We start from the raw sequence: 17070 nt of genomic DNA on the forward strand, positions 1-17070 counted from the left end.
CTCTGGTTCTATTCCGATCTAGTTCTCGCATAGTTCTAGTTCGCAGAACTAGAACTATCGGATGATTATTCATATCGATACTTATTCGGATACTTACGATATTTCGTACAACGTTAATAGTAAATACAATTGTAGATTAACACTAATAATTATAAGCTAGCAGCAAGGTAAATACAAATGTAGGGTTATAATACTAAAACAACCTAACAGCTCGGCCATCCTGACAATTAGATCGCCCTCGATCGTAAATATGTAATTAAGAGTAATTTTAATTATATGTGTATATATATATTTTGTTAACTATTTAAGTAGGGGTCACTTTCACACTGATTACGCCAATCTGCCCATTTCCTTAATCGGCATGCCTCTATAATGCCCTCATACGGGATTTGGCTTATTTGGCAGTTTTCAATGTCATTTAACACATATCTGTCGTTCGGCAATACCTTCTTGATGATGTACGGACCCCTGTACTTCGGAACAAATTTTTTATTTGTACCTATTGTGGTGTCAATGTTTCTCATTACAACGAAATCGCCTTCCAAGAACTCAATATGATTTTTGTGATTCCTTTCAAAATACTCTTCACTCTTCTGCTGACAATGCTCGATTTTATCCAAAGATTTCTTACGTACTGATTCTAAATCGCTTTGAGTTCGGTCTTGTTTATCATCTAAGTATTCTGTTAACGCGTCAATATTACAACCCCTCTGTTGGACTCCGAATAACAACACTGAAGGCAATTCTTTCGTGGTCGAATGGACTGAGTTATTAATTGCATATTCAGCCTTTATTAAAAGTTTGCTCCAATCTTCGTGATTTATTGGCTCAGTTATTTTGGCGAGCATAGCTTTCATAGTTCTGTTAACCCGTTCTACCTGACCATTCGCTTGGGGTGAAGCAGTTGCCACTTTCACGTGCTCTATATTATTTTCTAACAAAAATTTACTAAATTCTAATGATGTAAAACACGTTCCTCTATCGCTAATAATTCTACGTGGACGACTATAAAATTGAAAATACTTTGAAAAACATGTGTTGACTTCTTTAGTGCTTGTCGTATTTACAGAAAACAATTTTACAAATTTCGTAAAGGCGTCAATGATAACTAATACATGCTTCTTCTTTGATATAACAGCGGGAAGTGGTCCAAAATGGTCTACGTGTAAGGTGTCGAATGGGATTGGTCGCTTAGGAATATTGTGAAGTGTTCGATTGTTCGCATGTGTGGGGACTGAAAACATGATACAATTTAAACAATTTCCTATAAACAAATCGATTTTAGATCTCATATTCGGGAACCAATAATGTCTTAAGATTTCTTTCATACATTTCTCAGTTCCTAAGTGACATAAGTTTTCGTGAACTCTTCTGATTATTTGCGTTTCCATTTCAGCTGGGACATAAAACAGCTCAACGTCGTTCTCACCTATTTTATAAACAATTCCATCGCTCAATGAAAATTTCTTAACAGGTCCATGCTCCAATTGTTCTTTTAATTTTCCTATATGGTTGTCCCTGTTTTGTGTTATCTGAAGCTGAAGATTAATGTCGTCACACTCAATCACGGAAACTATTCGGTCTTTGTTATCACTTTCATGAATTGTCACTATTGGTTCATATTCAAAATCTTGATTAAGCGCTGAAGGATATCTACTTAAGGTGTCCACATGGGACATATATTTTCCACTACGATGTTTTAAAGTGTAATTATAATTTGCTAGCTCTATGGCCCATCTGGCGATATTTGAATGAAGACGTCCCTTTCCTAAACATAAAACTACTGAGTTACAATCTGTTATAATTCTAAACGGAATCCCTTCTAAATAAATTCGAAATTTCCTCAATGAATAGATCACAGCTAACGTTTCCAGCTTGAAACTTTCGTATCTTGCCTCTAGTTTTGTCGCTCTCTGTGAAAAATATGCTGTTGGGTGAAACTTATTGTCATCTTGTTTCTGCAACAAAATTCCACCAAAACCTTCACTACTTGCATCACAATGCAATTCTGTTTCTCGATTTGGATTATACAGAGCTAATACTGGTGACGAAATCAGTTTTTCTCGAAGATATTCAAAAATTTGTATGCATTTGTCTTGAAGCTCAAACTTAGTTCCAGGTTTTGTAAGTTCTTGTAATGGTTTTGCTATTCTTGAGTAAGCAGGAATGAAACGCCTAAAATAAGAGAATAATCCCAAAACCTTTTGCATTTCATGGCGATCTTTTGGCAATGGCAGATGCTTAATGGTTGCTGTGTGTTCACAGTTTGGGCTTATTCCCTTACCAGAAAGGGTATATCCCAAGAACTCAATACTTTCATAACCAAATTGACATTTACTAACCTTAATTTCTAGTCGATATTCTGCGAGAATTCTTAAAACTCTACCTACTGTTATAAGATGTTCGTTCAACGACTTGGAACCTATAGCGATATCGTCCATGTAAACTACTACATTACCTTCGCGAATTAATGGTTGTAAAATGAAATTAATAAATCTCATAAATACTGCTGGTGCATTCATAAGCCCAAAAGGCATTCTTGTGTATTCATATTGTCCGCTAGGTATGACAAATGCTGTATACTGCACTGAACTTTCTGCTACTTTTACTTGGTGATAACTGTGTTTCAAATCTAAAAGTGTAAAAATTGTGTTCCCTTCTAATCTCTCTAAGCAGTCGTCTATTAGTGGCAATGGATATCCATCACGAATGCAAATCTTATTAAGCTGTTTGTAATCTACACACATTCTTTTTTCCCCTGATTTTTTCTTAACTAATACTATTGCAGAGCTGTAAGGCGATTTACTTTCTCTTATGAAGCCTTTTTTCAATAGTTCATCTATTTGGGTATCTACTTCTTTCTTCTCCTGATATGAAAGTCTTCTCGGAACAGTGCGTACAGGTTCTTCTGATTTAAGTTTGAGGTTCATTTCATAGTTATGTTGAATTGCTGGAATGTTAGTTAAGTCTGAATAGTTAAGTTTTATCAATTCCATGAATTTACTACGTTCTTTATCAGTTCGCTTTGGGTCGATATTATAGCTGTCCTCTTCTTTTGTTATTTCAATACTATATATATACGGTATATCTAAGTTGGTTCTTTCTAATGATTCACTTGCCATATGCTTTTGCTCGTTATCTTTCAATAAAAGGTCAATGTTATTACAATTCAATTGGACACTAATCTTATTCTCATAATTTTCATCCTTCAATAATCCATTATTATTGATATCTGATAACATCATCTCACTGTCTCTATTTGTCAATACTACATTTTCAATTTGGTCGCTCTCAATGTTCACTAATACTCTATTTTCATCTAAGTCACTGTTCACTAATACTCTATTTTCATCTAAGTCACTGTTCACTAATATTCTATTTTCATCTAAGTCACTGTTCACTAATACTCTATTTTCATCTAAGTCACTGTTCACTAATACTCTATTTTCATCTAAGTCACTGTTCACTAATACTCTATTTTCATCTAAGTCACTGTTCACTAATACTCTATTTTCATCTAAGTCACTGTTCACTAATACTCTATTTTCATCTAAGCCACTGTTCACTAATACTCTATTTTCATCTAAGTCATTGTTCACTAATACTCTATTTTCATCTAAGTCACTGTTCACTAATACTCTATTTTCAATTTCATTTTCAAAAATTAATTTTATTCCATAATTTTCAAGGAAACTGCGCCCCAGAAGGACATTATACGAAATATAGTTGTTTGGTACAACGAAAAATATTAGTTCTTTTTCAATGTTATGAAAAACTAAATTGACAATTATTTTTCCAAAAATGCTTATTCTCGAACCGTTAACTCCAAAATACTCTGTCGGTCTTAGTACACCATCAAAATTTTCATAAGGTATCGCCGAGCGCTGCATCAAATTAATAGCGCTACCGGTGTCCAACATGCCAGAAAGAAATTTAATTTGATACCTGCGTTTTATATCAGTGTAAAAATATACCCCTACCTGATTAACAATAGGAACAAAAATATTGTTCTCCTCTCTGTCGTCCATCGGCGGGTTGCTGGCTGTACCCACGGATCGCTGGGCTGACATAGGCTTCTGTTGGCAATCCTTCACCTGGTGCTGCATGGATCCACACTGGAAACACGATCCCTTCTCCCGCTTAGGTGCGGGACACGATGAAGCATAATGGCCATGTGCTGAACAATTATAGCAGCGCGCCTGGCTCCGGTCATTTCCGGAAGCAGTCATCCCAGTGCGCCTAAAATTCGTCTGGGTACTCTTCCTCAAAGCCTCGTATTGTCGAGCTAGCTCCTTAAGTTTTCCGATGGTCGACGCTGAATACAATAAGGCGATACTGGAAGATCGATCACGAAAACCATCAATGATGAACTGCACTGTCAATTTCTCTTCGATGTCGGCACGCATAGCAATTTCTTCCATGCGAAGAATATATCCCATTACGGAGTTTTTCTCCGGGTTGAAAAAGGTTTCCTTCAACAGGAGTACCACGTCGGCAGTTGAATTGCTGCGGCCAAAAGTTTTTAGGAAGTTTCCTTTAAACTCGTCGTAAGTCTTTGATTTGTCGACACGCATGAACAAGTCCGCCTCTGTTCCCGCCTTCATCAACATGCGCACACAACGAAGCTTAAAATTGCTGCTTTCGTTCACGCCTCCGCAAATCCGTTCAAAATTCAAGACCCATTCAGAGGCTTCATCATTTTCACTGACAGAAAAAGGGGCAATCAGTTGCTTGACCATTCGGATGTCATCGGTCACATGGTTGTCCATTACCATTAAGGCAGCCAGTTTCTTCTTTTTCTCAGCAACCCTTATTGCGGCGTCAAGTAATTCTTCTTCTTTCATATCGTCGATCTGCTCATTTTCAGACACTTTCTCCTCCGATTCAATATCCGATTTATTCACCAGACTTTCAGAAACTTCATCCATTCCACCACTTATGGCAAGCTTGCGAAGTTGCCTTAGTGTTGCGCTGGCTGGAAAAATGATCTCTTTCTCCAGCAACCACTCTACAATTTTTTCTTTGTCAATGTTTGCCATGGTTTCCTCAGCCATTTATAAAATGTGGAAAATACTCGTTGTCGGGGATGCCAGTAGACAAATACTTATGTAGGCAGATTCTTTAAAGGGCTACTATCCCACTTCTGAAGTTATTGGCGCAGAAAGTACACGGATGTTTCGTACTTTTTATGATTTTATTTTACTTAATTCTTTACCAACCACTCTGTCCTGTTGATACCGCAAAAGTGCTCATTGAATCCAGCTCCGATCTCTGGTTCTATTCCGATCTAGTTCTCGCATAGTTCTAGTTCGCAGAACTAGAACTATCGGATGATTATTCATATCGATACTTATTCGGATACTTACGATATTTCGTACAACGTTAATAGTAAATACAATTGTAGATTAACACTAATAATTATAAGCTAGCAGCAAGGTAAATACAAATGTAGGGTTATAATACTAAAACAACCTAACACTATTTATTTATTTTATTTTTTTTTTAATTATTGTAATTTTTCCTGTTTTTTTTGTATAAGTTCCTCTAGCAGTAACAGCAAACAACATAATTTGTATCAGTGATATTATTTTGTAATCAAAAATACAAAATACAAAAAATGTGCCTATTTGCATTACGTTTGAGAGGCTTTTAAGTGATGCCATTATGTCACATAATAGTACATTGTGTATCGGATATTGTAGATATAGAATTATAATTCCTAATCAATATTCCATTCGATTATAAAAACCTTTGCACACTGCGCTGGCGCTGGCGATGGCGATTGCGATTGCGAGGAAACAAGCAACAAATACGTGTATTAATTGTTGGTTTTGCATAAGCACAAGGTCGCAGCACCCCACAGAGCGCCCTCCGGCACTGATCCTCCATCCAGTACGGGCAAAATAGTTCGAAACGAAAAAAAAAGCCCTAACAAATTACGCCTTTCGTTAAATTCTATTAAATAATATAAGTACGAGTGCGAGTGCGAGTACCCCAGCGTCAGCCACCTCTCTATCAATGTTATGCAAGAGATTTCACTGGCAAGGTCGTCGGCTGGAAATCCCGACAACACTGCCCTGCCTGCCTATTGAAAGCTGGCCAGAACGCAATAAGCCAGATGCAGATGCAGATGGAGATGGGTCACTCCAGCGGTCACTTTCGGTATTTGTGGGGGGGGCACATATTTCACTGGAGGACTGAAAGTCCCCGAAGAAAAACTTAATGATTTTCCCAATCTATAAATATGAGCAGCAATCGAAGAGCAAAGCATTTTTCTTCCGTGATTGACACCACCCTGTAGAACCACAGGGGTCAATTGACCCCTCTCGAACTAGTTCTGCGCTGTTTACCGCGCAACTAGCTACGCAACTAGTTACGCGGGAAGCGAACGCGGACCAGTCGAAAAAGAACCGAAAAACGAAGCCGCCTTCGGTTTGTTTTTGAAGGCGGCAAATAACCGCAATTCCGTGAAGTTACAGTGCCCACTCAGCTAGTTTTTACCGAGCCACGACATGCAATGAGCACCGAAATAGTAAGTTAATCGTGATATTTTACTGTAGTTACGATCGTGGAATGAAAGAGACAAGAATTTACACAAACAAAATGCATTTGTTTTCCTCGTTTGCTTTATGCGTTGATTTTGTTCACATCTGTACAAGATCTAATCGCTGGAAGAGTCTTTTGTGTGAATATTTATTAAAAAAATGGAAAAGAATTAATAAATAAATCAAATTAATATAAACAGGTACGTGCAAATACTTTTAGAAACTCTAAAACAGGAGAATGAAGTTATTCGTGGTAAGACTAATAAAGATTAACAGAAAAATATTTGTATAATCAAATTAATTAACAACATTGTTTTTAGATCAATTGAATGCAGTGGTCCAAATTTTAGCGGATCAAACTGTTTTAATAAAGCAGCTGGTAAAGGAGAAGGGGGAATTGAATCCCATTCGGGGACAGTTCCCTATAAAACGTGAGGAAGAACTTATAGAACTGGAAGAAAAAATAAAATTAAATAGGGACATTTATGTAAGTACATATATCTAAACTCTAAATTTTATGACTTTTTTCTCTGTCTTATCTTTATATTTTAATGTTTCACTTACAGATAACAGCAATGAAATCAATTCTCCAGTGCCAAAAACCAGGAGTAGGCTAAGCATCATATAATTAAAAATTATTCGTTATAATGAAAGACATTGTGTTTTTATTTTTGTATTATTCCAGACTGCCAGATTGACTACTACCAGTAGTCAGTTCGGAACTAGTTACTGGTAACTAGGTCAGAGCTAGCTACAGGTAATCAAAGGGTAGTCGAGTGGGGAACTAGTTGCTGGCTTTCTACTGGTAACTAGTTCGGAACTACCTCCTGAGCAACTAGCTACGGGTAATCGAAGGGTAATCGAGCGGGAACCAGGGGTGGTTCCGCCCTAGGACATGCATGTGTTAAATTCTCCGCTGAAATACATTGCGGGTAATCGATCTGGAACCAGGGAGGTGAGAATGGTAGCTAGTGCGGCACCAGTGCGGAACTAGTTGCCTGGTACTAGAGGGCAAGTTCTAGTTTCAATATACGACTGTATCTGTATCTGTATCTGTATCTGTTAGTATCTGTGTGCTCTCTCTGTGCCTGTGTGTCTGCATTCATTGGGTGAGTGGTGGGGTCTGTCTGTCACTCGCACAAAAAATGATAACAGAAAAATAAAAATACTTTTCATTGGGGAATACATACGTCAGATACGACTATGTGTGTGTGTGAGATGCGTGAGATTATTAAGGTCTCATCATCGTGCCACAGCCCCAATTTGGTTTCTGGCATTGACATTGAAAACGCTTTTGGGGAGAACGATGGGTCCATCCTCAGAGCACAAAAAAAAAAACAGGTAGCTGATTGGGAATCTTTCTTTCCCCTCCCCGCCCCAGCCATCAACCACTTTTCACTTTCAGAGAGAGAGCGAGAGAGAGAGAGAGAGGGAGGGTGGGGGGAATAAATCTACGAGTACGAGAGTATCTATCAGGGCGGCCTGCAAGGTGGAGGGGGGGGGGGGGGCATGGGGGGATGGCCTTGACTTTTATTTGCTTGACTACTCGCAGACTCGTTTATTTATTGGCCAAGCAGCCACGCAACAAAGGAGAGAGCGACGAGCATTCGCTCCCCATACATAAAATATATGTATGTATCCGTGATATACATACATACATGCATATACTGTATATATATATATTGTATAACTGAGCCAATCTTGAGACACAAGCAAAACAAAACCGAAATAAAACCCCAAATGAAATCATTCGAAGTTCTCCAAAACAAAAATCATCGTCAACTGTCACTTTCATCGGCCCCTCCGTGGGGGTCCGAGGGGGGGTCGGAGGCGGCCGGGGCGGATGGATTCGTGGAACAGGTTCCACGCTTCCCCCCACACCCGCTTTAGCTGGAAACATATGATTTAATCCAAACTAAAAACAACAACAAAAGTTTGATTAATTAATTGCCTTAAAGCAACAAATTGAAAGTGGAATAAATTATGGAAATAATCCGAAAAGAATGGAATTCAATTTTAAAAATAGCCCCCAAAACGCAAGAAAAGTTTTGTGCCAGAAAGTGGAAGTGGAAACACACAAAAAAATAAAAACAAAACAAAACAAATAATAATTTAATTATATATAATTTAGAGAATTTATTAGGCATGTAGAATTCGACTTAAAAATTCATCAAAATCTGTTTCGAATCGACATTTAAGAGAATGCATAATGCATTTAATTCCATTAAAAATAAAACAAGGAAAAGTGTGATATTAAATTGAATTTAATTGCTAGAAACTCCACGTTGAAAACGTTTTGGTGTGGCGGCACACGTGCTGCAACACTAGGATTACCCCATGCCCGATGCCTAAAGCGTCTGATAATTTTAACCAGACAAAACGGAAGCGCGCTCCCTCTCGATCTTGAAAAACACAATCAGCAATGCAAATGTGCATCTGAGAATCAAAGAAAGTAAAAAATCAAAAATCAACACTGATTTGTTGGGACAAAAACAATACATGTCTATATATATAATTTATGCGCACATTTTTCGTCATTCCATATATAGAATATATATGTATTGGAATAGTAGTTCCAATTTGGATGCAATAACAACCGACATTCGGGGTATAGCGTCACAGAGAGAGACAGAGAGAGAAGACAACAGAGCAGACAGCGACAGAGAGAGAGAGAGGGAGAAACAGACAGGCAAAGTTTATTCCAGTTGAAGTTCAAGGTGAGAGCAGGAGGAATTATCGTATACAGAAATTAGCACACAATTATATACATACGTACGTGTATGTACGATATGTTTGGGGAGGTATATATATGTATATATACACATCATGTATAGCACATCATGCAACCTTGACAAAGCCAAAAAAGTGTGCCGCGAATGGAGAGCGACAGAGGGAGAGAGAGACAGAGGGAGAGATAATTAAATTTAAATAAAAATAATTCGACTTTTTTGAGGTGCAGCCGGAGATTCCTATGGAAACCCAAGTACTACCCTGAATATATATCCCCAGAGCAAACAAAACTGTGAGGTAATCCAATTCCACGACGACTTTCATATCCGTTTATTCTAGAGAATGTACATAAATATCTTCCAACTGGGAGACCCGGACACCCGCAGACCCGGAGACCCATTGACCCAATCCGTAATTGCACTCCGCACATTGAAACGTGCTTCAAAGCTAGTGAAGTTTTTTGTTTTATAGAAAGTAAAATTACTCATATTTAGCGTTGACCTTTGAAGAAAGAACCCGCTCGCTCATAGACACATTAACGTTGTCTAACTGTACAAACCGCTCTATAAAGAAATGACTCACCCATATATCACCCATCACGAATGCATTTCGATTTCCTACATGCCAAACAGAGTGCCTCTCTGTCTGTCTGTCTGGCCCACAAACACAGTTACAGGTGGGTTCTCTACACTGTGAAGCAGGATCGCGAATCAATCAATGGGGACTACAGATGGATAACTATGGTATGTATATGTTCTAGCTTTAGTCTTCGAACAACCCAGGTGTTCAAAGAGCCCAACGAAAGGGGCTTCTTCTTCATTCTAGCTTTAAGGTTACTCCTTTTTAAGAATATATATATAATGTTTAGACAAATAATAAGAATAAAGAATAGAGTTAAAGTTTGAAAAGTCTTTCCTCTGATTGATTTGTTGGCCAGTGCCAGTGGTCTACAGATATTGTAGAACCTGTCCACCGACTGCGGCGCGATCGACAAGTGCCTTCAGGGTCAACAGGTTGCCAGAGCAACAGTTCGTTTGGGTGGGGCAGGGGGGGGTAGGTTGAAAGACTTACCTAGATCAGGAATCGAGCTAGACGGCTCCTCGCCATTGCTGTTGTTGCAGTTGCCGCTGCCGCCGCTGCTGTTGCTGCTGCTGCTGGTAGAGCCGGGGGCATGCTTGACCTTCGGCGGTGGCGGAGGCGGTGGTGGACGCATGGCAGAGCTGCCCATATTCGACTGCTGCTGCTGTTGGTGGTGTTGGTGGTGGTGCTGTTGGTGGTGCTGCTGATTGATATTGCTGCTGCTGGACACAACGGGCGTGCGAAATATATGCGATGTGGCGGAAGAAGAGCTGGCTGCCGCCGACGAGGAGATGGCAGAGGAGCCGCTGCTGCTGCTGGAGCTAACGCTGGCCACCACATGTTGCTGCTGCTGTTGTTGCTGCTGTTGCTGTTGCTGCTGGAAGTGATTGGACGCAATAACGTTCACGTGTCGCGTGCTGGTGCTGACCACAAACTTGCGGGCCGCCGCTGTGGGTGGTGCTGCCCCACTGGAGATGTACTGCGTCTGCTGCTGCTGTTGTGGTGGAGGAGGCGGAGGGGGTGGCGGTGGAGGCGGTGGTGGCGGCGCCAATGGTGGCGTCTGGCGCTGCTGATATTGCTGCTGCTGATCCATGTAGCCACCGGACACGGTGGCACCTGCCCCACCGCGTCTGTTGATTACGGGGGACACGGGCGCAGAGCGTGAGTGATGGTGGAGCGGCGGCGGCGACACGGACAGACGACGTGCCCCACCAACCACCACAGTGGCTTCATCGTACAGCCGACCATCCCGGATGACCCGCACATGCTGCTGATTCTGTTGGTGGTGCAGCGGCGGGGGCGACGGCTGCTGACGCTGCTGCTGCTGCTGCTGTTGTGGTGGCTGTTGCTGCTGAAAGTGGTGCAGGGAGGAGGGACTGGCCGAGTGGCGACGCGACAGGTGCTGGCTGGGCACTGCCCGTGTGATGATGATCTGTGGTGACCCCGACAGGGCCACGGCGGTTGCCTCCGTTTGTGTCTGTCGGGCGACGCTGGCAGCACCGCTCGATGCCACTTGCTGGGTGTAAATGTGCTTGATGGCACCTACCGTTGTGCTGGTGGCCCGCTGCTGGACGTACTCCACGCGTGGCGTGAGAATCACCTTCTGTGTGCCACCCGGCGTGGTCAGGCCCGTTGGCTGGCGTGGCGGCACTGTCTGCACCTGGACGTGGGTGTATCTCTGGGGCATGGCGGCAGAATTGCTGTTGCTGTTGCTGCTTTTGCTGTTGCTGCTGCTGCCGCTGCTGCTGCTCGGCTCCCGTTCGATCTCCTCCAGGTGGAGCATCTCAAAGTCGATCGGTTCGGTTTTGATCAGTTTTGGGGTACCCGAACCCGAGCCCGAAGCCGATTCCGATCCCAGGGCGCCTGCTCCGACAGCTCCAGCTCCTGCTGCTGCGGATGCTGCGGCGGCTGCAGCAGCTGCTGCCTGTGCCGCCTCCATGCACTTGAGTTTCTTCAACATTGGGGGGAAGGGAAAAATCGCACAAAAATATCGATATATATCGAATATCGATTAATATACTGGTGTATGTGTGTGTGGGTGAGGATTTTTTTGTTTTTGTTTTTGTGGATTTGATCCTGAATCACTTTTTGCCTCAATGATGCTTCTTCTTCGTTATCCTTTATCCTCTATCCTCTATTCCTCCTTCTTCTTCTTTAGTTTTAAAAATCAGTCTCTTCTTCTTTACGCTTTTGTGGTTGTTGTTGTTCTTGTTGTTGTTGTTGTTGTATTTTTCTTGGTTTTTTTTTGGATTATCAAAAAGTTTGTTTTGTAGTTGTGTTTTGTTTGTCAGCCTTCAAAGTTGCAAAAAAAAAATATGAAATTCCCCTTTTTGTTTTTCTCTATTTCGGTATTCTATTGTATCCTAGATTTGTTGTCCTTAGTCCTTACGTTATCGTTATCCTTAGCGTTGTCCCTATATACCTGCCACACAGTTCCTTCCAGATATCCTTACAGTATATATATATATCTCTTTCTCTTTCACTTTCTCTCAAAATATATGTATATATTTCTCTGTTTTTTTTGTTTGTGTGTGTGTTGAGGCTTCTTCCGTTGAGGATGAGATGAGTTTTCCGACTGAGTTTTTGGATGTGATCGCTCTCTCTTTCTCTCTCGCTGTCTTTCTTTCGGCTCTGAGAGTGTTTTCCAAGTCTGAGTTCGTTTTTTGTTGTTAGGTGCTAATAATACTTGATGGTTTACACAGGACCTGACCTTTCCACAGCAGCTTCTGAGTATGTTTTTTAAAGTATCTAATGGAATGGAAATAATAAAAGATACACATTGGTTATCATATTTATCGCTAGGCATTGAGGGCACTGGAGGGCTCTATCTGGAGGGTTTAAGGAATTAGGCAATGATATTTTGGAATATTCGGAAAGCAAAAAAGGATCTCCGTTAGCAAAGCCCTAAAGGATCTATATATTTATCACTTGGTTACATTTTATTTTCTACTTACATTTAGTTATAAATAGAGATGTGTGTATGTATGCATAATGCTCGCTTGATTGTTGGCTTGATTGATGGATTGTTTGATTGAAAATCGTTGATTAATATGTACTATAAGAATATATATATATATATATATGTATATATGTATATATGATGACCGCCTATTGGATGTATAGTTAAGATCTTTCGATTTGTTTGTCGTTTAAATTGATTATATTGTTGTTTTTTGTTTTTTTTTGTTTTTCTTTTGCTGCTTATAATATTTGTAATATTTTATACACGATTCACAAGATTTTTGTTAAATATATATTATTTTTTTTTTCAGTAATTTTTTCCAAAAATATATATATATATATGTATGTATATATGTATGTGTGTATGTTTAGTTATAGTAGATATATTTAAAGATTCCTTAAGATTTTGCACATGAAACACAACGCGTTGTTGCAGATCCGTTTTTATTTTTTATTTTAATATTATTTTGTTGTTGTTGTTGTTGTTGTAAACCTGAGCAGTAAATATTCAATTCAATTCATTTGTTGTACGATTTTAGGAGTACGAAGTAGGAGTATTTCTGTCAGTTTTTAAACACATCTAAAAATATATATTTATGTATTTTTTTTTATTTTTATTTTATTTTTTGTTGAGTTTTGGGGGAGCTTTGTTTTGGTATATTTTTGCGGTATATTTCGACGGCTTTTCAGGCTTATGTTTTTTTTTGTTGTTGGAAATGTTCACTTGATTTGATTACAATTTGATTGGTGTTTTGTTGTTGTTTTTATGTTGCTTTGGGTTTTGGGCTTTACACCTTTGCCGTTTGTCTCTGCTGTTGACATTTGACCTTTGTGCTGTTTGAGTGATTGGGGAATTTGTTTATCAGGAATAGCTTGTTGAAACACATTGCGACTGCGACGCAGATACAGATACAGATGCCTCTTGCCTGCCTGCTTGCTTGCTTGCCCCCGAAGGAGAGAGAGGTTCTTTCACAGCTGTTTCGAGTGCGGGTGCGGGTCCGGGTCCGGGTCCGCGTACGGTCTTGAGACTTCAGATTCGGACTCGCATTCTGATTCTGATTCGTTTTCCGCCTCTACATTGCCATATATACAGTATACAGAACTATTGACTGACTGAACAGATGGGTGGGTGGTAGCTGTGGAGCTGTGGAGCAACAGCTGGGTGCCTGGGCTTGCGACGAGTAGTCCTCTGGTGGAGCCGAGCTCCACGGTGCTGCAGCGTGTGTGGTGGTGGTTCAAGAGCAAGGCGTCGCTCGTCGGGGACATGGACAAGGACACCCCAGCAGGGCCAAAGCCCAGAGCCAAGCAGCTGTTCGGACGAGGCTCTGACGCTGCACAAGGACAAGGACACACACACGGGCGGCCACGATTCGAGGCGATGCGATGCGATACGAAACGATACACGGGGCACGGAGCACGGGCACGGGGCACGGGACACGGGGCACGGTCACGGCTCAATGTTAGACGACACACTCTTTGCCCTTGACAATGGGCTTTGCTTTGGGCCTTATATAAGGTCGCCCATATAATTATTGCACATTTCAATAAATATTCGAAAAAAAATCCAAAAAAAAAAGAACAAATTGCTCTCACTCTGTCTCTCACTTTCGCTCACTGCGTGCGCGTGTGTGTGTGTGTGTGTGTGTGTGTGTCTGTGTGTGTGGGTGTATATGTCTATCCCTTTCGGGTTTTTGGGGGATTTGCTTGTTGGCCAATTCGTTTTTTGCGCGCTGCTGATGAAAGCCTCGCAACCGTTGCGTTTGCCGTATTTCTTTTGAATGAATCGGCAAAAGCAAAAGCTCCAACAGGCCAGAACAGAACCAGAAACAGAAACAGTAACAGAACTCTGTGCGAGAGGGACGGCGTGAGAGAGAGAGAGAGCGGTTCTGCTGAGAGCAAAAGCTGCACAATGAAAGTGAAAACCGTGCGAAAGCTGAGCAGAGAGAGAGCCCAGAGAGAGAGCGAGAGAGAGAGCTACAGCGAGAGGGAGCATATTCCTGCAAAGGTGGGCACGTCAGAGAGCAAACAGAGCGAGAGAGCGAGAGAGAGAGAGGGAGAGAGGGAGAGGAAAGAATACAACAAGCAAAACATAAATAAACAAAAATAAATACGAATGAAAAGCCAAAAGACGACGCACACAAACTTTTTCGTGTGGGGTTCAACAATTTGTGGACTGGGGCAGCTCTCTGTGGGTAGGGCATGGGCATAGCCCCCACCACCCCCCAACCCCATCACCATTGGAGTTCCGGGGGTTGTTGCCACCGGGGGTTGCTCGGGGATCTTCAGTTTGGAGTTTGGGTTCTGTCAGCCCTCGACTACGACTTCCGTGCGTATGAGTAATGTGCGTGCGGACGGGGAAGGATTTCCATGGGAGTGTGGGATGGATTTTCGGTTAGGGCAGAGCCGCCACGCATTGAGGTAGGTTCGGCCCTGAACAGATGAATGGGATGGACGGGGGGGCAGCAGGCCAGAGCGGAAGTTGTCTGCTGTGTCGGTGTGTGTTTGGAGTGGAGGCTTCCTGGAGGCACAAAAATCCATTTTGGGTGAATTTCATGAACTTTCACTCATTGCCCGCTATTAACCGGGACTCCCCGGCCCCCCCAAGTGCCGTTAAATGCATCATCATTCCTTCCGGAGACCGACCGACCGACCGACCGACCCCGTTCATAGACCTCCCTCGGGCGCTGGCATTGGGCGGGCCAAAGCTTCCGCAAACGTCAGTCGGCGAGCGAGAGACCTCCAAAAAAAAACAAAATACTAAAACAAACGTAAGTGCAAAATACCCCGTTATAGGCGATATGTGAAATGAGCAAATGATGACATTCATTGAGAGATTGCCGGATTGAGAGAGTGGGCATTCGCTCGTGTGTGCATGGCAACATATTCAATAGCGAACTAATCAACAAACAAAATGCAACCTCACCGCGGCGCTGCGCTGCGCTGCACAGAGCTGCAGCCATGTGGAAATGCAAACAGACACACACACAGGCACACAGACACTCACTGCCAATGTATTGACCTTAACATTGCGAAAAAGAACTTGAAATAGAAACAGAAACAGAACGACAGAGAGGTAGGCGACAGCCGCCGCACACAGACAGAAAGAGATAGAGACAGAGACAGAGAGAGAGAGAGCCGGAGAAGCGAGAGCAAGTGGCGGCGCGTGTATTTGTCAAGTTCACCAATACCAAGGCAAGGCCTAGGCGGCGCTCGCTTTAACAGAGCGTCCACAGAGCGTCCACAGAGCGTTTACAGTGCCCACTGTTAAAGCTCTGTTGGGACCATGTTAAAAGTGGAGTTGCTGGTGGGCGAATCTGTGGAGTTGCAGCGCAGACAGGGCGGTAGAGGGGGGAGGCGGCGGACGGAACGATTCTAATGAGGGTTGCAACTCCAGACGGAGTTTTCGAACGGGGGAATGAGTCAGACAGCTGGGGTATGGGTCGCCCATGAAGGCTTAATGAGCCGAAAGGATGAGTGCTCTGTCCTTCCCGGATCGAACCGATTTTTCTAGTGCTTCGAGGTCTGGAGTGGTTCCGCTTTTCCACCCACTTATTGAGGCTTTTGCTGGCGTTGTGATTCCGAGAGTGAAAGGTCAGGTGGGTCAGCAGGTGGACAGACATTGGATGCTGTAGAGCTTGTATTTCTGGAATTCTGAAAGTCGCTTCGCATAATTTACATACTTCAAATGAAATATTTTTCAACTTGTTTCAACTCAATCCTCTTTGATTTGGGTTCTTTCTAATATTTCTGATATTTTCACTTTAAATTCACATTTTTTAATTGTTTTTAGCATATTTTTTTGGTATATTTTGAATGTTTTTGTTGTTGTTTATTTGCCAAAACCAAACACTTTTTGTTCCTAGATTTTCACATTCTCATTCTAGGTTTTTTTTAAACACTTTCCATCGCGTAATTCATATTTATCGCAAGTTTTCATATTTTTTAATGAATTCATAATTTTTATTTAATTCGAATTTTCGTTAGAATTTGCGCACAAAGCTCCCACAAAAACAAAAAAACGAATACGAAAACAAAAACAAAAAACTTGCCACACATACAAAGGGCCTGCACTTGATCGCGTTACGCATCCGTCAGATACTGCCACTGATACTGGCTAGTGGCTAGTGGCTAGTGGCTGGTGGAAAAAGCGGAGAGATGCTCGGGACATGCACCTGGCACCGACCGATATGCAATTGAAATTGTTGCAACAAATGAAAGTTGACTGGTTGCTGGACAAGAACAAAATACGGTCGGG

General features: G+C 41.8%; 1 protein-coding gene and 2 long non-coding RNA genes across 3 annotated transcripts; 1 reads left to right on the forward strand and 2 right to left on the reverse strand.

Annotated features, from left to right (window-relative positions):
- Nucleotides 1–3649: 3649 nt before the first annotated feature.
- On the reverse strand, nucleotides 3650–5384 carry LOC117184651 (uncharacterized). The gene is made up of 2 exons (XM_033383234.1): nucleotides 3981–5384; nucleotides 3650–3903 (listed from the first exon to the last, which is right to left on the reverse strand). Exons 1-2 carry the CDS (start codon nucleotides 5052–5054, stop codon nucleotides 3895–3897), a joined length of 1083 nt encoding a protein of 360 aa, XP_033239125.1. The 5' UTR covers nucleotides 5055–5384; the 3' UTR covers nucleotides 3650–3894.
- Nucleotides 5385–6043: 659 nt separating this feature from the next.
- LOC117184656 (uncharacterized) lies at nucleotides 6044–7554 on the forward strand. Its single transcript, XR_004470067.1, has 2 exons — nucleotides 6044–7032; nucleotides 7112–7554. It is a non-coding gene; the product is annotated as an uncharacterized lncRNA (long non-coding RNA).
- A 5728-nt stretch (nucleotides 7555–13282) lies between these two features.
- On the reverse strand, nucleotides 13283–16987 carry LOC117184891 (uncharacterized). Its single transcript, XR_004470355.1, has 2 exons — nucleotides 16874–16987; nucleotides 13283–13395 (listed from the first exon to the last, which is right to left on the reverse strand). It is a non-coding gene; the product is annotated as an uncharacterized lncRNA (long non-coding RNA).
- Between the last annotated feature and the right edge of the window lie 83 nt (nucleotides 16988–17070).

This window comes from Drosophila pseudoobscura, chromosome X (assembly GCF_009870125.1).
Source record: "Drosophila pseudoobscura strain MV-25-SWS-2005 chromosome X, UCI_Dpse_MV25, whole genome shotgun sequence".
NCBI classification, from domain to species: Eukaryota; Metazoa; Arthropoda; class Insecta; order Diptera; family Drosophilidae; genus Drosophila; species Drosophila pseudoobscura.

Excerpts from the sequence above, each read along its gene's own strand:
- LOC117184651 (XM_033383234.1), bottom strand. The coding sequence starts at position 5,054 with ATGGCTGAGGAAACCATGGCAAACATTGACAAAGAAAAAATTGTAGAG.